The sequence below is a fragment of the Lontra canadensis genome, unplaced genomic scaffold (genome assembly GCF_010015895.1).
Source record: "Lontra canadensis isolate GAN:19392208 unplaced genomic scaffold, GSC_riverotter_1.0 scaffold1, whole genome shotgun sequence".
Lineage (NCBI taxonomy): Eukaryota > Metazoa > Chordata > Mammalia > Carnivora > Mustelidae > Lontra > Lontra canadensis.
Window position 1 is genome coordinate 121663519 of NW_022630995.1, and position 21534 is coordinate 121685052.

The 21534-nt window shown below is 39.4% G+C and overlaps 1 protein-coding gene across 1 annotated transcript in view; it reads right to left on the bottom strand.

Moving 5' to 3' along the window:
- DCHS2 (dachsous cadherin-related 2) overlaps positions 1-21534 on the bottom strand; it is a 252180-nt gene that overhangs the window by 15705 nt on the left and 214941 nt on the right. The window contains exons 14-16 of the mRNA XM_032862590.1: positions 15808-15921; positions 5886-6097; positions 1325-1476 (exon numbers count right to left, since the gene is read on the bottom strand). Of these exons, the coding sequence (XP_032718481.1) occupies positions 1325-1476; positions 5886-6097; positions 15808-15921 (478 nt within the window). The remainder of the gene's footprint in view (positions 1-1324; positions 1477-5885; positions 6098-15807; positions 15922-21534) is intronic.

The window sequence follows — 21534 nt, forward strand, 5'->3', positions numbered from 1 at the left end:
CCCCACCCATCTACTGCCCTTTCTTCATTAAACATGAAAGCAGTCTGGCCTGAGAGAACGCTGGCACTCAGGTCTCTTGCCTGCCTGCTTTTCCCCTATGTAGAAGCTCTGCTCTGTAGCTCGTACAGTGGAAACAGGGTGAGTCCACATCAGAACACTGGGGCCTGAGCCTCTGTTGGGTCACTAAATGGATCTGGGTCCTGTGTCTGTTGTCTTAGCAGAGGAGGAGGGAATGCCTAACTCGGCTTCCTCAGAAGATGACCGGAAGGATTAAAGGTGCCAATGAATGTGCAAGGCCTTTTGGAAGAACATACAAAAACAGGACACAAATATATGGAAATGCAAAATGAGAAAGCCAAGCCTCTGACCCCAGGTTCCCCCGCAACCACTTCTCCAGAGACAGAAAAGGTGGAGTTGCTTAGGTTTTCTTCCCAAAGTAATCCCAGTGTATGGGTGGCCTTGACTCCAACAGGCCTGAAAAATAAACCCCATAGTGCATGGACCTTGTTGTTTCCCCACCTCGTCCCTACAGCTAGGGCTCTCTCCTCAGGGGCCCTCACAGAGAAACCACGTTCTCTTGTCAAAGGGTGGTGGTAGTTGATGGAAGGCTGGGCCACCATGTTTGAAGTAATCCCTGCTCCCAGACATGTTTCGTTCCTTAGAGTCTTTTCCTCTTTCTTTTACAGACCGTGATGCTATAAATATATCTGTATGTATAGCTAGACTTCTGTAGTGCTGACTTTTTAAAATAACTGGAAGACCTGCAACACCGCTGTTCTCTGTCTCGTAGAATTCCACATAATTCTGGACACCTTAAACTCTAGACAAAATATAGTTAGTGTTGAATGTGTGCTTCAACAGATCATTCCTGTCAGAACACGGTAGTGCAATAAGGACCTGATGACAAGGTTGTACTTTTGTCCATGAAACTGAGTAAAGAATTAAAAAGAGAAATGTCACTCAGACTTCACTATTTTTAAAAACAAGAACAAACAGTTGCAGAGTGGTCTGTTGTTCAGTAGGCATTTTGCAAATACTGTCCTTTTTTATGTCTCTCATTTAGTACTTAATAGCATCAAAAACTCATAAAAGCTAAGAACTACAAGGGCCCCTAATGTTCTAGTGTAGTCACCTTTTCCAAATAGCAAATACTTCCTAAGACTCCTTCAGTGTATGGAAAGAGTGACCGTACGCTGGATCAAAGGGCAACACATTTTACAACAAAGCTTACACAGCAGAAAGGCTTGGCCAAAGCAATAGTTTATAACAATTTTGTCCGAAACAAACAGGATACAGAGCGAATGGATCTGAATCTGGGACAGACCTGTAGGAGCTGGTGAGCTCGTAATCTAGAACTGCGTTTGCTGTGACCACACCACTCCGCACATCAATGTGGAACGCTTCCCCTTGGTTGCCGGAGACAATGGAGTACTCAATCAGGCCGTTCATCCCACTGTCCGGGTCTGTAGCAAATACCTGTGAGGAAGCCGCTCTTCTGTTAGATAAGGACTGACTCTGTGAGATGGGTTAAGACTCTTTTTCAGACAAATGTATGATGAAAGAACCACGGATTTTGCCAAACTCCCTTTAGAAACAATGACCAGAGGAATGGCAACAAATGACTGAGGCTTACATTTATAATATAGCAGGTAATAGGTGCACAAAGTGTTCTGCAGGCTCATTGAAAGGACTTCCAATTAACTTTCTGTAGGCATCACGCATGTTTTGAACTACAGTTTTAAGCAAGAGGCAAAAATACAGAGATACCTCAGAGATACTGTGGATTTAGTAGCAGACCACCAAAATCAAACAAATATTGTAATAAAGCAAGCCGAATGAATTTTTTGTTTGTTTCCCAGGGCATATAAAAGTTTTTACACTATACTGTCGTCTATTAAGTATGCAACAGCATCGCCTTATATCTAAAAAAAAACAAAAACAAAAACCCTTAATTTAAAAATACTCGATTGCTACAAAGTGCTAACCATCATCTGAGCTTTCAGCAAGTCATGACCTGAGGGTCTTGCCTTGATGTTGGTGGCTCCTGAAGACCATGGAGGTGGCTGCTGAAGGTTGGGTTGTCTGTGGCAATTTTTCAAAATAAGACAGCTGTGAAGTTTGCCACACTGATTGCCTGTTCTTTCATGAACGATTTGTCCATAGCGTGTGTTTCTGTTTGGTATCATTTTACCCACAGGAGAACTTCTTTCAAAATTGGAGCTAGTCCTCTCACACCCTGCTGCTGCTGCTTTATCAACTAAGTTTATGGAATATTCTAGATCCTTTGCTCTCATTTCAAAGATTTTCGCAGCATCTTCACCAGGTAGAGATTCCATCTCAAGAAACCACTGATCACCAACACCATCACAAATAGAATAATAACGAAAAAGTATGAATACTGCAGGAATTACCAAACTGAGCCACAGATACAAAGTGAGCAAATGCTCTTGGAGAAATGGTGGCAATAGACTCGCTGGATGCATTCTCGCCATAGATCTTTGATTTGTAAAAAAGAATGCAATATCTGTGAAGCACAATAACATAAAGTACAATAAAATGAGGTACTGGACTTGAAAAAATTCTAATTCGCTTGAATAGATTTCCAACTGTATTTAGATTCATGCCAGTACCAGAAAAGAAATCTCTGTATAGTGAATGATAGTCTTTAATTTGTTCTTCCCTGCTTAAAGTATTGCCTGTAAAATAGGCCATACGTGGATTTTTTTCATATCTTATTGAAAGTCTCATTTTAGAAGGATTTTTAATTAGTGAAACAGCCTAGATTTAGCATTAACAAATTTAGACCCTGATGACTTATTTAGTAAATTATCAAAGTAGTCTTGAGAATGAGACAAAAGTCTTGCATCACTCTCCATGGAGATGTATTATTCAGTCTGCATTACATTTTAATCCAAAATTAATTCTATTAGGGACACCTGGGTGGTTCAGTTGTTAAGCATCTGCCTTTGGCTCAGGTCATGATCCCAGGGTCCTGGGATCAAGTCCCGTATTGGGCTCCCTACTCTGTGGGAATCCTGCTTCTCCTTCTCCTTCCCCCCTGCTTGTGTTCTCTCTCTTGCTCGCTGTGTCTCTCTCTGTCAAATAAATAAATAAAATCTTTTTTTTAATTTTATTTATTTATTTATTCATCAGAGAGGGAAAGAGAGATTGATGACAAGTAGGCAGTGAGGCAGGCAGAGGGGGAAGGGGAAGCAGGCTCCCTGTTGAACAGAGAGCCTGATGCGGGGCTTGATCCCAGGACCCTGAGATCATGACATGAGCCGAAGGCAGAGGCTTAACTCACTGAGCCACCCAGGTGTCCCAATAAATAAAATATTTTATAAAATCTTTTAAAAAATTAATTCTATTTGTGGTTTCAAGAGCTGGCTTAAGAATAAGTTAACCGATTAATTAAAATTTTTTTTCTACTTATTTTTATCCTTTGTGCCCCTCAGCTTTGGCCTGACCTCACCTTCCCCTCATCTCTCTCCTGGATGACTGTACTAATGTCCTGATGGGTGTTTGCCTTGAGCTCCCTCCGCTCTCAATCTATCCCTCATGCTCTTGCCAGATCTCAGGGGATCCTGAGTGGCCCAAGTGGGACATCGAGGACCTCATCAGAAGGGCACACAAACCAGCTACTTTGTAAAGAAAGGCAGCTAGACACAGTTCCTCTGAAGTCACTAGGGAAAGCTACTCATGCGCATCTGGGTAGAATAAAATCCATCATGTCGCCCGGGGCCATATGCTTCAAAGTGTTACTGAGAATAGGTCTCCCAAGAGGTGTAGACTGTCGGGGTTTTAGGGTGCCAGCAGCACATATCCACTATGACTAACTTAACCAGGAAAAACGTATCAGAAAGATAGTGTCTGGGTGAGCCAGAACCTGGGCCACACAGGGGCAGAGTTTCTTTTGAGTTGTGACCACCAAGATGAGTTGGCTCTAATGCACTTCTGTGCTGGTGTCTTACCATTGAGTCTCAAATCCTGGGGAGAGAAAGCCTACAGGAGCCTGAGGCAGATGACATCTGCCAGGGGACAGAGGGCACATCACTACCTTGACTGACAATCTCAGCAAGACTGCCACTGACAGAGGATGGGCAGTTCCTGAAAGAAGTTGGCGGGGTTGTAACCAAAAGTGGGGACAACGGGCAGTGTGATGGCAAAAACAAGAACTACCATAAGTGCTAGAACTCCAGAACCTTCCCCATTCCTGTTATCTGATGAAAACACGGGAAAATGGCAGTTCTGGTTTCCCAGAAAAAAAATTAAATAATCTAAAAATGTGAAGAACAAAGTTCATTGTATCTGCCCCTGACTCAGCCTTCTTGAAGTCTGACCTAATTTGAGGCACTGGTGGGCCAGGTTCCTGCCCACTTGTTGTACCTGGGCTTTAATGGTGTCTTCTGCGTCTTGCGTTCCACAGGGAGCATTCTAGCTCTATCCAGGTGAGCATGAACAATGAAGAGGTGCAACGCACAAGGCCAGGGTGCCAGGGTCCTCTGTCACAAAGCAGGCCCCACAGTGGCCCTAGAGGCCTGTCATCCCTCTGTCCAAACAGGTATCACTGCGCAGAGTGATACAGATGAGGCAAGTGAATGCCCTCTCCTTCTCAGTAGCGGCTGAAACCAAAATCAAGGCACAGCATTGCTGGAACAGACTGGCAACTGGAGTGATTAGGGGCCTGTCATACAATCCGAGTCTGCAAAGACAGCAGAGGAAATCCTAGGTATCCTGGACTGTGCGGGGAGCACAGAGCCAAAACTCCAAGATGGCCAAGACTGCCCGGGTCTTGTCGGCACCAACAGAGGGGAACTTGTGCATCTGGAACTGGGCTGAAGGTCAAAGGATGTGTCTCTCCAGAGGCAGGTGGAGGTAGTCACACAGTAGAGCATTGTGGGGGGTCTAGTCCAGGAAGTATTCTAACACATCATCTGGCCCCCTGACCCCACTGACCCAGACAGGAACTGGGGTAATCATCAGGGACAGGATCACAGGAGTGGGTTAGAGAGGCCAGAGGGAATGTTCTGGTGTGCTGCCAAGTTGGGCAGGAAGGGGTTTTTATACAGATTTCCTGGGCAGATTCCCAAGAGGTTGCACGTTTCCTAATGCCCAGGTTCTTGAGGACAAAGCAGCAATTCAACTGTGAAGGGAAAGGTAGAACTGGGTCCCAGTCCTGAAGCAGGTAAGAGAGGCTATCAAGGGTGAGTGGGTCATAGAACCTGAATAAGACTGCCTTAAAAACAGATCTTCTTTTTCCTTAGGCCTCTTTGCTGAGAAGGGGTGAGGACCGGGAACAGTGGATCTGTGTCTTTCACGTGAAATATCTGGACATTTCGAACCCCGGGAGCCCTTCCAAGGGTCCATGCCTCCATCCATGCTTGTCTCGCTGTAGCTCCAATTGGGCTAGTGCCTGCTTGCCCTAGATATCCAAGTGTAAATACTGTTCTTCTGTGAAGTTTTATGCTTTTCCTCCAGGAATAGTCTGTGTCTCCTCTTTTTCCTCATGTCATTAAATGGGCACTTCTATTTAACATGACTAATATGCATTTAAATTTTGTGCTTACTTTCCTGACTTCCCCTCTGAATTGTACCTACAATAGGCTGAGCTGATTTTTGTGCCCCTGTGGATTCCTTGGTAGTGCTGGGCAGAGTCCCTAGAGAAAGCAGGTGGGCACCAACAGCACGGGATGAAGAGAGGAAGAGTGAACTCAGAAACTCCAGACTTCCTTCGAACAAAGGTTTCACCCAGTTCTCCAAACATTTACATGCCCTAGACACATTTAATTTACTTCCTAGAAAAACACTCTAGAAAGTTTGATGCAGACTGATGATAATTCCCATACACTCACACATACACATACACAAAAATTCATTTCTGTTACCTGTACGATGTGAGCATCGTGGAACTGGCCTTCAGACACGGACACTTTGTAAACGTTTTGCTCAAAACAGGGGATGTTATCATTCACATCTTGTATCAAGACTGCTACCTTGCTATAGGCTCTGTGCCCCCTACTTTCTGCTAAAACGGTGAGTCGTACTTCTTGTCTGACTTCAAAATCGAGAAACTTGGGTTCTTTCACAGTGAGTTCTCCTATTTTGATTCCGAGGGAGAAAAAAAAAATAAAAGAAAATGATGCTGTACTCATTGTTTAAAAAGCTCCAAATCACCTTTCACTCCTACGCTCGCATGCTCACCTGTCCCTCAAAGTCTCCCGTTGGCTGGCTGCCCTTCCCTCCCAACTGGGCTCATTAAGAGAAAAGTTGAGAATGTGGGGATATTTGCAAGGTTCCAACATGTAGGAGGAAAGAAACTATGGAATAACCGAAATGTGGGAGCTGTCGCTGAAATCACCCTCCTCTCTCCATATTTAGTCGATCCCCATGTCTGCAAAGTCTACCTTTCAAACATCTCTTGATTCCGCCCTCCATCATCACTGCTGCTGCCCTGCTCTGAGCCACTGGCTTTTCCTACCTTGTCCCATGGCATCACTCTTCTGGTCTCCCTAGTAATCCAGTTCCCATTCTGAACTGAATCATAAAAATGGACACTTCTCACTGTCCCGCAGAAACCCTTTCCATGGCTTTCCACAGTGATTATGATGAAGTTCGGCGTTTTTTAACCTCCATAGGTCCGACATGCTTGGGCCTCTCCTGCCTCAGGAGTCTCATTCCAGCCGTTCTGCACATTGCTCTCTGTTGTGTTCAGAACACTCATGAATGTTCTATTCCTCAGATGCTCATGTCAGAGTCACCGTGCATGCTTTTCTATCTGCCTGACAGGGTCCCTACTTCTGCGCTTCCTCAGGGATCTTTCCAGACCAGTCAGCCCTTACTGTCACTGTAGTAGGCCCACAACAGAGCCACAGAGCACCAGCATGTACTGTGCTCACCTGTTTCAGACTGGCTCTTCCTCTTGGGCTAGAAGCTTACAAGGTGAGGATGGGTTCCTATCTCTTACACCAATTCGCACATCCCCAGTGCCTAGCTCAGGGGCTGGCCTATAGAAGGCATCTGTTAATATATGTTATACCCTCATATACAAAGTATAAACAGGTTAGGGAAACTGACTCTTGGGGTTTATGCCTTGCAAGAGTTTCTCCCCCAAATTAAGAAAATTCCTCCCCTGACTTAATTTCCTTCTTGACTTTCTGTTCTTTTTGTTCTCCCTTTTACTGACAAATTTCTTACTGAATTTATTATTATTATTTTATTATGTATGTCACTCTCACTGTCAGAAATTCCATCAAATAGAGATTCACTGAATGAACACTGGTTGGGAGTTTGAGACACCTGAAATCAAGTAAAAATCCTAGCCCCGGCCCCTCAGTTTAGGTAAATTACTTGGCTCCGCCTCCACGACAAATGTCACCCAGGGTAAGTCATTCAGGTTCTATGGAGCTGAGCCTCCTCTTCTGGAAAATGGGGATATTAATAATGACTTTGTAGGCTTGTGGGAAAAGTACTCTAGTATATATTTAGAATGTTCCTCTGCAGGAACACGATATAGATTCCAGGGTCCTACCCATGTTTCTCAGCCCTTCCACCATCATGTATGGATTTAATATCTACAAAAGCTCTGCGTTTAGAAGGAAAACATTTTAACAGCCATGTTGCTAATCAAAGTTTGATCTTCCAGTGAAAGAACCTGTGCTATTTCTGGAAATATGGCCTGGAAGCTACAGTTCTTACTGTTCTATCTAACCAGTTTCCTCAGACCACCATTCTGATCCAAGAAAATGTCAGGCTCCTGTGTACTTACCTGGATGTTAATGGGAATCATGCACTGCTCTAGTGTTCTAACTTCAATACTGAGGGTTTTGGGAAGATTTTTATAGCTTCTCTTCTGTTATTAAGAACAACTAAATATATTCTATATAAGGAACTCATTATACTGCAAAATGTAAAATTTCCATAAGCTCACTTTTACTTATTGTCATCAGTTATCAATCCAGAAACCCAGGTTATTTTTATGGGTCACAGTCTGATGTGACTGACACCCCTGGCAGAAAATTTAGCATAGATACAACCACTGGTAGCTGGAAAAATCTTTGATGCATTTTGATGAGCTGGTACTTAAACAAGCTGGTCTCCAGAAACCTCTGCAAAACAAGGACTAAGCCAGCACCCTCAAATGGCAGAGGAGCCCCAGCCTGAGGTAGGTCCAAGCTCTCATCCAGCATTCTGTCTCCACCAACCAGAGTGCTCCACTTGCTATCATGTTCTGTTACTACTAGCCAAAGAGAAACAACCTAGAAACACAACAGTAAATTGCCAGTGTCACTTAGTAGAAAGTGTGCCAATTACAGTGCAGATCAAAGTGGATTTTTTAATAAAAGGCTTGTGTTTAGGCTTTGATAATTGGAATTCTGCACTTGGAATGGCTCTGCAGTTTTAATGCTTTCCTTGTTTGGCTTTTATTTTTGGTATAACAATTGGCATATGCTGAGAAAGTTGTGTAAGTACGAAAGACAATAAGCTGTCTGTGAGATGACTCAAGGTTGGCACACCGACCAGACCCACATTCACCAGGGATGATCTACGCATATTTTTTCTCAGTGATATCAAAGATTTACTGTCACCGGTGAGTGCAAGAACTACTGGGCTCTCTGTCTGGGCAGAAGTCCACGTTTTCCTTCCAGGAAAAGCTTCGTGGGCACCGACTTCATGATCGTTCTTACGCATTAGCGCACCAGTTCTAGAATAACTTGAGAATGAAGTTGCTGTGCTCTTTTCTTTCTCACATCTGTACACATGTAGCTTTTGCTCCAATAACAAAATACACATCAAAATGAGTTTAAGATTCTTCAAATGCTCAACTGCTTGGTAGCATAATCAGGTAATTTCAATCCAATACAAACTCAGCACATGCATAGAAATATACTGAAAGCAGAATGCGATAAATATTTATGTTATCCAAAATTTTGAAACTATCTCCTGCTAAAACTACTTCCTTGTCACATGGCAAGTTCGATCATTTTTGTTTTATGTCAACCTACCAAATTCATGGGATGAATGCTACCATTTGTTATCTACTTATACAATACGAGAAAAACTCCAACATTCTTGCTTGTGTAGACAGTGAGTAGTAGATTCTTTTAGGCTGATGTGACAAGGTGTTTGAACACAAAAATAAACCTTTGGTTTGGGACTGTGGGACAAAGCAAACACTGGCACAAATGGGCAGAAAATGCGGTTCTCCTCAGAGATCCTTCTTATCAGAACTTACTTATTCAGTAAGTAATAAAGTGGCTTTCTCACATTTTTACCCTGAAGAAGAGAAACCACAACCTTAAAGATCTTTGTTGATTTATCATACACACCAGTTTTCTGTTTTAACTGGTATATGGCTTAAAATACATATACTCATAAAACCTATGTTAGGTAGCTTTACACACAAGCTTGAAGATTATGTGCCAAAGGTGACATGAATGATGAATTTAATATCATAATTAAAAGTTTTTAAAAAGGTTTCTTGACAGTGGCATGGAAAACCTCATAACAAAAACAATAAAATGCTTGATAAATTATGTGTGTGTTGAAATGCATGATGGAGTTGGTATACTAGTAAGGAATCCTCAGAGAACCAAAAAGAACTGAAAACAGTAATCCAGGGAGGTAAGCAAGCACTAAAAGCTCACTTTTGTTCAAAGGGTGTCTAACACAACCTTCTTCCTTGAGATAGCTGCATAGAGCAAGAGGGCATAGAGCATAGAGCTGCATAGAGCATGAGAAACAAGGGAAGAAGCCTGAACCCACAAAAGGTTGAAGAGTCTAATAGGAAAACCAGAACAAAGCTATGAACCCAAAGACTACGTATGCTCCAAATGAGTGATCAATATTTAAAAAACAAAAACAAGTTCAAAATGGATGCACAGAAACCTGCTTTTCTTGACCTTGGTGTTGGTTGGAAGGGAAAAAAAAAATCACTGTTCTGAATTCATTAACTTAAGCCTGAATTTATGGTATCCATACTACCACAGCTATATGTTTTAAAAACTCTCAATTATTACATTTAGGCTAGTCTTCGCTTGATGATATACCCAGGTGATCTGCAGAAGGAAAACAAATCCTCTCTAAAGGGCACAAATTCAACCCACTCTTCAAAGAACCCTCAGCGAAGAAGTTTTAAGGACAATGAGCAGCTCATAAGTAACAAGCATGAAAATCACAGAGAAACAAGGCACCCATGGATGAGAGCTGGCAAACCTATGGAAAGCTGAATAAATCTTCAAAGACTTAAAATGCTGGATTATTGGACAGAGGATGTGTAATTATTGCACATGTTTAAATGCATGAAAAGGAAGCTTAGAAACATGAGCAAGGAAGAAGAGTTTACTTTTTTACAGGCATCTAGTTATGGAATGAATAAATCAGGGGGTTAAAAGGTGCAACATAGGGAATATAGTCACTGATGCTAGAATAAAGTTGTACAATGACAGATGGTAGCTACACTTGTGGTAAGAGTAGGATTACACATAAACTTGTTGAATCACTATGTTAACACCTGAAACTAATGTAACACTGTGTGTCAACTGTACCTCAACTTTTTAAAAAAGATTCTTTTTTTATAAGACTAGGAATTGTTGACAAAGAACCAAAGAGAACTTCTGGAAATAAAAAAAATATATTTTCCTAGATTGAAGAGAATGGGACAAGGAGATGAAAAATGTGCAAAAGAGATGTAGTAAAGAGTGTCTGGCTCAATACCTGTCTAAGGGGAACTGCCAAAACGATACAAATAAACAGTATTTAGATCAACAGCTAACTTCCTTTAAAAAAAAAAAAGATTCTATTTATTTGACAGAGAGACACACAGTAAGAGATGGAACACGAGCAGGGGGAGTGGGGAGAAGCAGGTTTCCCTCCAGCAGGGAGCCCGATGTGGGACTTGATCCCAGGACGCTGGGACCATGACCAGAGTTGAAGGCAGATGCTTAACAACTGAGCCACCCAGGTGCCCCAACAGCTGACTTCTTAATGCAACAATTGGAAACCAGAAAGCAGCGGGATAATACCTTAAATGTGATGAGAGAAAAAAAATGTAAACTTAGAATTCTAAGACCAGCAAACATATTTTTTAAAAACAAGAACTAAATAAAATAATTTTTAGACAATCGAATCCTGAACAAGTTTTACTACAATAGATCCTCACTACAGGATATACTTCAGGTAGAAGGAAAATGACACAAGAGGCAAGTCTAATATGTAAGATAGAACAGTTAGCAAATAAGCACAGAAATCTATTTAAAAACATTAGTAATGTCTAATTGAAAAGAAATATAATTGTGGCTCACCAGAGCTTATAAATTGAAAAAAGGGGGCACCTGGGTGGCTCAGTGAGTTAAGCCTCTGCCTTCGGCTCAGGTTATGGTCTCAGGGTCCTGGGATCGAGCCCTGTGTCAGGCTCTCTGCTCAGCAGGGAGTCTGCTTCCCCTCGCCCTCCACCTGCCTCTCTGCCTACTTGTGACCTCTCTCTCTCTCTGTCAAATAAATAAATAAATAAATCTTTAAAAAATAGGTTGAAAAAGGGATATCTGGAGATATAGAATTCGAAGTCTCATGTATTATTCAGGAGCAGGCTATTGACCAAGGCTAGACTTCAATGATACATGTTAAAATAGCTAGGCTAACCACTAAGAGCAGATAAATAGCTATACAATTGCAGCAAACACAGGGGAAAATGGTCATCTTTAGGTAATGATCATATATGCTGAATGCTCAGAAAACTATTAGAATCAAAGGAGTTTATAGGTTTGCAGAGATGAAATCAAACTATAAAAGCCAATTTCAAGTCTACTTAATACCACTGTCAGAAAAAGCATTTTTTCACTTACTTTAGCAAGAAAAAGTGTAAAGGATTTAGACAACATCTAACAAAAACTGTGCAAACCGGCTATTAAAAAATTAAAACTTTATTAAAATATACTTAAGGAAACAATGGATGTGATTTTCTATATCATCCTGAATTAGAAGACAATACTATAAAGATTCAGGCTTTCCCCGGACTGATATTTAGAATTAATACAATTCTAACAAAAAATTCTAGTAACCTAAACGTCTGTTGATGGATAAATAGACAAAGAAAGTGTCATGTTTGCATACAATGGCAAATTATTCAGTCTCCACAGAGAGAATCCCACCATATGTGAAAACATAGATGAACCCTGAGGACACTAAGTTGAGCAGAATAAGCCAGTCACAGAAACATAAATATGGCACGCTTCCACTTACATGATGTATCTAAAACAGTCAAACTCCTAGAGGCAGGGAATAGAATGGTGGTTGCCAGGTGCCATGGGGGAGGGGCAATGCCTATGGAGGTGCTGTTCAGTGGGTATGAAGTTTCAGTTAAGCAAGATGCCTAAGTTCTAGAAACCTGCTGGACAACACTGCATCTAGAGTTGGCAGTACTGTACTGCACACACTTTTAATTTTGCTGAGAGTGTAGATCTCATGTGAAATGTTCTTACCACAGTTGAAAAGAAGAGTTTTGTAGGTGATTATTAGTTAAAATGCACTGCTGTACAGGGCTTTGTGAGAATAATTTGGCCTGATGACTTAATTACTTAAATTCTAGATTGAGGCCATGCAATTGTTTTGGACATTTTCTTTGCTAATTAGAGTGAGGTTTCACCTGAAATCAAATGTGCATGTCATGATTAGCTTGTTTTCATGCATGCAAGGTGTGAATAGCTCGTATATCACCCAAAGACTTATGAATAAATCTCCTTTCTTTGGGAAAAAAAATCCCAATAGGCATAGGTGTGTGCGCACGCGCGTGTGTGAATGTATGTATGTATGTGCATATGTGTATGCATGAGTGTGTGAAAACACGGCAAGTGGATTCAATGATTCATATTAGTGAAGCAGTCAATAACAGCTAATATACTCATGAAGAATATGAGAATGGGGCTGCTTCCTTGGTATGAAGACTGATTATAAAGTCTATGTGATTAAAGAAGTGTGGTATTGGTGTGCGTATAGGCAAAGAGGTGAACGCAAAGGAGTCAAGGATCCTGTAGAGTTATGGAAACAACATATGATAAGTGGGGGTATTTCAAGTCACAGGTGAAGGTTATTGCCACTGGAATTACTGGTAATCTTCTTTAAAAAAAAAAAGAAGAAAAAGAGAATGTTTTACTTATCTAAAAGAGGAAAATAAATTCTAGATGCACTATAGATGTAAACGTGAAACAAAGGAAAACTATTAAAACTTTTAAAAGACAATGCAACAGTATTTTCTTGCTCTCAGGATAAGGAAGAGTTTTTTCACTTACAAGATGGGAAAATCATAAAGTAAAAGACTGATTAATTCTAACCCCTCAAAATAAAAATGTACCAGTAAAAGAGTGAAAGACAAGTCACAAACTAAACAATATTTGCAACAAAAAACAGACAAAGGAGAAATGCTAGTGAAATATATTAAAAATCCTTACACTTCAGAAAGAGAAACACAAACAACCCACAGAAAAAATAGACAAAGTGTATCAATATACATTTCACATGGGAGAAAACAAGAATGGCCAATACACTGTGAAAAAAATACTCACATTCATTAGTAATAAAGAAATGCAAACTACAACCACAGCGAGATACCATTTCACACCCACCAGATTGGCAATAGAAAATAGGGCGTAAACAACCTTGATAGCTCTCATTCAGGGCTGGTGGAATGTAAAGTGAGACAAACCACTTCATAAAACAATTTGGCACTATCTGTAATGCTGAACATATGTATCCTCTGATGTATACGCCCAGCCTAGACTCTGGGGCCTGGAGAACTCCTCACATATGCACCAGAAGACACGTATGAAGTTGTTCCTCACAGGGCTTGTTATTATATCCCCAGACAGGAAAACCTCACTGTCCGTCAATGGCGGAATGGATAAATAAGTTGTGACACAGACTTAAAACAGAAGGCCATAAACAACTGAAAATGAAAGAGACCCATCTGCATGCATTAACATGAAAGATTCTAATTTTGAATAAAAAGAATTGAATCCCAATAAAATAACACAGACAATGAATCCATTTACATAAAATTCAGAAATAAACCAAATTGAACAGTTTTATTGTATAGAAATGCATTTACGATAAGTCACAAGGGAATGATTATCCCTGAAGTGGGGACATGAGTCAGCCTGCAGCAGTGGACAGAAAGGAAGCGATCAGAAAAGGGCTCAAAGGGAACGTGGATGATAATGACTGTGTTCTGGTTTATAACCTTGGCAGCAGGTTCGTACCTTCTTTGTATTCCTCTTTAACGCATGCCTAGGCTTAGGAACTACAAACCACAGTCAAAGTGTTGAGCAAACGAATCAAGTCATAGATGGGAGGACATTAGCAGGATTCTATCATGATCTTTAAGTCAAGGTAAAAGGACATAACACATCATTTAGAGATTCAGACACAGTTGGAAAATTATCAAGAAAGAAAGGCAGCGATCAAAGCCAAATTCAGATGACTGGTTATGGATTGCCTTGGGTCAAAGAAGAGAGACATGATGGGGAGGGATACACAGGGAATTCCTGAGGTTCTAGTAATGTCTTATCTCTGGAGATGGATGGCACAGACATGTCCATTAAACAGTTTTCTACATTTTAGCATATCATCTTGCAGCTGTTTCACAACAAACTTGTGAAATAAATTTCAACATAAATATTTAATTGTAAAGTGGAGAGTCTCTTTGGACTAACCCTAGGCATATTTTACCTGAATTTTCATTAGAGACTCCAGAAAAAATAAGACCAAGCCTGGGCCATGTTAAGGGTGAGGTGGCAGAAGGATGGGCATAGCCTGAAAAATTGTACAAACTCTGCTACTCTCCTTCTTTCTAAACATTCTAATCTCATTTCCTTTCCCAGGACCTTCAGACAGGTAGACTGTTAGAAGCTTAAGGCTGGGTGATGTTCACAAATGGCTGTCTAGTCAACAAGCTTCCTGCGCCACCCTCTAACCAAACGATGGGGCAAAGAGATGAAGAGCTAGCAGGCTACCTCAGAAAGGCTGCCGACCAAAGATGGCATGGACCAAAGAGTCGTAACACTACCCAGGATGAGGCAGCCTTTGCTTAAGAAACAAGTTCCTCTCAATTTTTCCCATGTGCATGTAGTACAGATTACATAAGGCAGTTGTATGGTAATACAGAAATTATTAAAAACATTCTTCTTGAGGTTTGACAATGCAACAGTAGATATGTATCTACTACATAGTTGTTAGTCAAAAAAGTATGTTTCAAATAATCAATTGGTATTCATTTAAAACACAATAATGGTCTTATTAAAGTTAAATTTAATACATGCTGTATTTGGAAGTAATTTCTTTACCACCACATAGAAACCTCTCCAGCTGTCCTTTTTTGTTGCATTGTTGACATTCAGTGGCGAATTAGAAAAATCTCATGATGAAAATGCCCTATGGCTAGACATGTGTGGTTATTTACAATTCAAACTCAGTATTGATGGTCTCTCTCCTATATCTCCCATTTTCCCAAATAGATGAGTGAATTATAAGTAGAAACTAGTTTATCTTCAAAAATTCAAAGGGTAGGCTAGGTACTGCCTAATTTGGAAATGTGAAGAACAGGATTCTTAGCAAGTACATGTAAACAAATAAGTAGTCTTAATTTCCCATACTTTCTCCACAGCTACCATAAAAAATTGTTTCTTCATCTTTTAAATTATTTATCTCTAATTTTTCTATCTTTCAAATTTTGAGTTTCCTTAGCAGAAGTATTTCTTACTAGTAACATTAAATGGAGCAGGAAAAAAAAAAAACTGTTATAGGAGAGAAAAGGATCACCTGAGTTGGAGCACAGGGAAAAAACTCCATCTTCATTTCCACTAAAAACGGAATATTTAATGCTGTCTTGTATTGGGTCAGGAGCAACAGCTTTCACAGTCACAATAGAAGTACCTGTAAAAATTAGGTAAAAAAAAGAAAGAACTTTAGGAAAAGAAAATTTCAGGGAAAAACAAGAGCAAACACTGGGTATTTATTATTTGCTTACTACGTTTTCATTTGTTCATTCATTCAGTGATTAGTCATTGAGTGTCTTCAATAAGTGAGATCCCATGCTAAGTACAAGAGACAGAGTGACAAATAAGTTAGGAAAGATCTCTATCTTACAGTGATTATCAACTAAAGGAAGCAGACAGATAATAAACCATTAAGCAAATACACAATCAAAGTAGATTTCAGATTGTTAAGTTCCCTGGAAGAAAAAAACCCAATGTAATGTGATAGAAAACACACTTTTATGGGGGGAGGGCAGACATATAACATTTCAACTTATAGGGAACAAACTGATTACCAGCATGAAAGAAGAATTAGCAAGCACTGATAGAGGCAATGACATAATTGGTGTGATGAAAGCTGGGATTTCACTGGAAGGTTCTCAAGAATCCATTCCGGCCTCAAGTTAGCACTTTTGTTGTCCTCGTGTAATATCTCATGCCATTTGCTGTTCACCTCTGTTTTACTTCATATCCTGGTTCCCATGTGTCCTTCTCCTTTAACTGCCTGTCCTTTTAAATTATTTTTTTATTTAATCAACTTTATTGAAGTAATATTTACATACAATAATATACACATATTTTAAGCATACAGTTACATATGTATACAGTTTTAACAGCTATATACACCTGTGTGACCACCATCAGAATCAAGATGTAGAATATTTCCATCACTCCAAAAAATTCCCTCTTGACTTTTTGCAATCAGTTTTCTCTTATTTCTGGTCCTGGGCAATTACTGATTTACTTTATGTTTCTTTGTTTTGCCTCTAAAATTTTATACACATAAAAATTATACAGTATCTCTCTTTTGATCAGCGTTGTCTTTTGGGAATCAAACCTGTTATTCTGTGTTTTAAGCGCTCATTACATTTTTATTGTAGAGTGTATTCTACTGAATGGACATACCATAGTGTGTTGATCCACTTTTCCACAGATGGACATTTGGATTGTTTTCAGTTTGGAGCTATTATGAATAAGGCTGCTATGAGCATCCATGCAATAGTGTTTGTGTGGACACATGTTTTCATTCCTGTTGGGTAAACACCTAGTGTGAGTGTGTGTTTAACTTTATAAAAAACTGCCAAGCTATTTTCCAAAGTTCTGCTATGCCATGTTACGATCCTGCTAGCAACACATGAGAATGCTGGCTGCTCCATATTCCCTCGTATTGTCAGTCTTTTTAATATTGATCATTCTAGTGGATGTGTGGTAATTATCTCCCAGTGGTTTTAATTTTAATTTCCCTGATGTCTGATGATGTGAATCTTCTCATGTGTTTGTTGGTCATTTTCACTCTTTTTTAAGATTCACCTTTGTTCTTTGGTTCTTGTTCTTTATTTACCCTCAACTTCCAGGAAACTTTTTCATAGTTCTTTACTGGTCCTAATTGTCTTATCTTTGGCCTATAACTTACAGCATCTACTTTGGATGCCCACTCTGGCAGTGTCCCCTGCCTCTCCTCTTACTTTCATGCTCCCTGGCAGGATGTCATCTGTTGGCCAAGATAGCATGTTGTACTAAGAGGGAGATGGGAAAGCAGTGGGCTCTTCAAGAGGTCCTCTGACTGCTGAGTGTGTAGCAATGAGAGCCTGATTTAGGATGGTGTCAGCAAGGCACAAGTGGAAAAGTAAAAGGAAGCATTTGATAAGAACACAAATGTTTCATGATGTCAGAGATGAGAGCAGAGCAGGGATCATTAACTCAGATGCCTTTGGGTAAAAGTAAGAAGTTTGGACTAAAAAAGAGCCAGTTGGTTGGAGGAAGTCAGAGACCTTCTGATGTGACTAAACACTCAGCTTCAACTCATCACTGCCAGTAGGGAAGGGAAGCAGGCTTTAGGATGCTTGAAATTCTGGCCTTTTAAGAGAAGCTCAACAATTCATATTTATTTTCACATGAAATCTCCCTATTTATAAATGTCAGAAAATAATTTAATTTAGGGGAAAAACCAAGCCATCATATGGGTCGAACAAAACATAGCTGTGGCCTGAGTCTGCTCATTTACCATCCCTGATAGAGAAGACAAATCTCTCCTTTTTGTTATCAGCCTTTCTAGCACTTAGATTATGATACTTATTTGTCATCCATGGACTTGTACTGAACATATTCATGGACCGGTCTTATCTTTCCACTAAATTGGACTAAATTCAGTGAAAGCACAGAAGGTTTCCTATCTATCTGTTCTATATATTTGTGCAACTCTAGATTAGTTTTGCTTCTAAAATTTCATATGCTTGAAAAACCACAAAGTGGCTGCCTTCTTATGCTTACACGCCTTTTTGAGAATCAGTCACATTGTTCTTTATATCAAAAGTTTATTCCTTTGTAAATAGTGGGTGCTCAGTAAGTATGAGAAGAAAGAGGTAACAGAGGGGATGGAGGAAGTAAGGGACGGGGATGCTCACTGAAGTGTTCTAGCCTTAAAGGCTCGAAGAACACCTCTCCACCTACACAGCCCTTCTAAACAGGCAGCAATTATTAAAAAAAAAAATCTGGAGTGCCTGGGTGGTGCAGTAGGTTAAGCCTCTGACTCTTGATTTCAGCTCAGGTCTGTTAGGGTGGTGAGATCAAGCCCCACATAGGGATCCATGCTCAGCTCAAGGTCTGCTTGAATTTCTCTCTCCCTCTTCCTCTGCCCATCCTCACTGTGCTCTCTCTTTCTCTTTCTCCCTCACTGAAATAAATAAATAACTCTTTAAAAAATTAATTAAATAAATTTAAAAATCACTGCTATAATACACTATCTGAGAGTGGGATTTGCAGCAATTAAAAAAAAATCATAATACCTATTCAAGACCTCTGCTGGGCTTCCACATTGACTTCTACTGTGTGCCCCAAGAAATAAGCTTGAAAGCCATCTTGTACAGGTTACAGTAAAAAAAAAAAAAAAAAAATCCCTAAGCCAGGCCAAATCAATAGATACTTTTTTTTCCTGAATACTTAAAAGGGTTTCACTAAAAAGAAGAGAAGAAAGAAAAGGCACTGGAATAAATGCTATTTTCCCTAGGAGCCTTTTCAACACAACATGCAAAGACCAATGAAATGATCACATACAAAAGGAAACAAGTATGTGGTATTGTTCACAAAACCAAAAAGGCATAAAATAAAATTCATTATGGAGAAAGAACCAGAAAACCCAAACTGGATATATGATGCTCTCTAAAAAACAATATGTTCAACACAAACTGTGACAAAGTTTTAGAATCATTTATTGAAGCTTCCAAATGGTGGTTCTTTTCAAGCCATTTTTGAAGTCATTTAGTGACAACATGAAGGATTTTAATTAATCATGGCAGAATCAGGTTGCTGCACATGTTCAGAATCTTTCAAGTTGCATTATAATCTAAGGCTTATTTTGTTATATTTTAGGAAACATATTATTGATACAAAAATGCCTTCCATTTTCAGTAGGAATATGCCTTTACAATATGCAGTATATTTTATCTTTAGTGCTCAATCACAATTCTGCACTTCCTGATACAATTTCGTTTTTAATCACAGGAAATTTTATTTCCACTGGCTTGTCAAATGTTCTCAAGAATGGCAGTAAGAAGAGAAACAGCTATGCAGGCAAGATGTACCATCTTGCTGATGGCTTTTTCTCCAAAGCTTAGGATGTTTTACTTATACACCCAATTACAAAACAAAACATGGGGCTCACTTGAATGTAAAAAAACAAGGATGAGCACAGAATTGTAAAAAAAGAATCACATATGGACTCCCTCATAAAAGGAACAATCTTATTTTTACTACAAATAAAATGTTAATGATATCAAATGAAATTTTAGTGCAGAAAGAATTTCATTCAAAATACTTTATATACTAAAGTCAGCAAAGAGCTGCAAATATTTATATATGTTCTTCCTCAGATGATGTTTAAAATTAAGACTGCCCCCCAAAAAGAGGAAATAACTAAAGGACCTGAATCCTTCTACGTCTTGGCTTATCCATGCTAATTTTACTTAATTTACTTACTTTATTTTTTAAAGATTTATTTTTTAAGTAATCTCTGTACCCAACATGGGACTGGAACCCACAAGATCCAGAGTTGCAGGCTCCACTGACTGAGCCAGCCAAACACACCAGCTTATTGTGTACATTTTATGTATGTATGTATGTATTTGAGAGAAAGAGAGAGAAAGAAAGCATGTTAGCTGGGGAAGGGGCAGAAGAAGAGGACAGAGAGAATTTCAAGCAGCCTGTCATGGGGCTTGATCTGAGCATGGAGCATAGAGCCTGTCATGGGGCTTGAACTCACAACCCTGAGATCAGGACCTGAGCTAAAATCAAGAGTCAGACCCTCAACCAACTGTGTCACCCAAGTGCCCCATGCACATTTTAAATGAAAGTCTGTCTCTGGGCATCTAGAGATTAAAAATTACTGGTCATTTCATACCAAGGTAGAAATGATAAAATGAAAACCAACACTGTACCTTTAATTCCCATGAGGCAAGTGAAATATACAGGGAAAACTTGCATTTTCAGCTTTTATGAATTTCACTGTAAGTCTAATACTGCATCAAAAAGTATAATACATTCAATGTTCTTGTTTTTTTCTCTTTACAATCAGTTAAAAAACTAATACCATCTACAGCAACAATGAACTATCTATTTAAGAGAATTATGTAATGGTTAATGTTCTGTGACTAGAAAAATCAATATTCATGGATGTATTTAGGTAAAAAAAACAATACAAACATTTTATTCAGAGCTGTTCATAGTAAGTACTTCTAGAGTTTTACTTTTGTCCCTTCTAAGCAATGCAAGAATTTTCTTATTGATGACTGACTTGAGATTTTTTTTAAACGTTTGGATGATTTTGAATTGTCCATTCTCTTTTAATCATCCAGCCACTGAAATGCTGAACATATTTCAGACCTTTAAGAAAGCTGGAAATGAGATCAGCAAGATGGCTGAATGAAGCCCGAGACCTCATCCCCTATAGAGAAACTGAATGAGCAACAACAGTGTATGGTCCAAAAAGCTTTTATGAAAACTCCAAGCCAGAAGGGCATGGTATGATATATTCCGAGTGCTGAAAGAAAAAACTTTCACCAAGAATACTATATCCAGCAAAACTGCCCTTCAGAGATGAGAGAGAAAGATCTTCTCAGATAAACAAAAGCTGAGAGAGTTCACCACTACTAAGGCTGCCTGACTAGAAATGTTAATTAAACACTTCCAGTTAAGATGAATGGGCACTGGACAGCAAGGTGAAAGCATATGAATATATGTAGCTCTCCGGTAAAGGTAAATATATAGACAAATACCAAATCTTCTAACACTGTAATAGTGGTGCATATATCACTTTTAATTCTGGTATAAAATTTAAGAGATAAAAGCATAAAAAAACTATAACTATAAAACTATGTAAATGGATAAAAATATAAAAAGATGTATTTATGAAATCAGTAACAAAAGGTGGGAAGGAGAAGTAAAGGGACAGATATTTTTTGGATATGATTGAAGTTAAGTTGCTACTAGTTTAAAACACTGTTAAAACTATAAGATG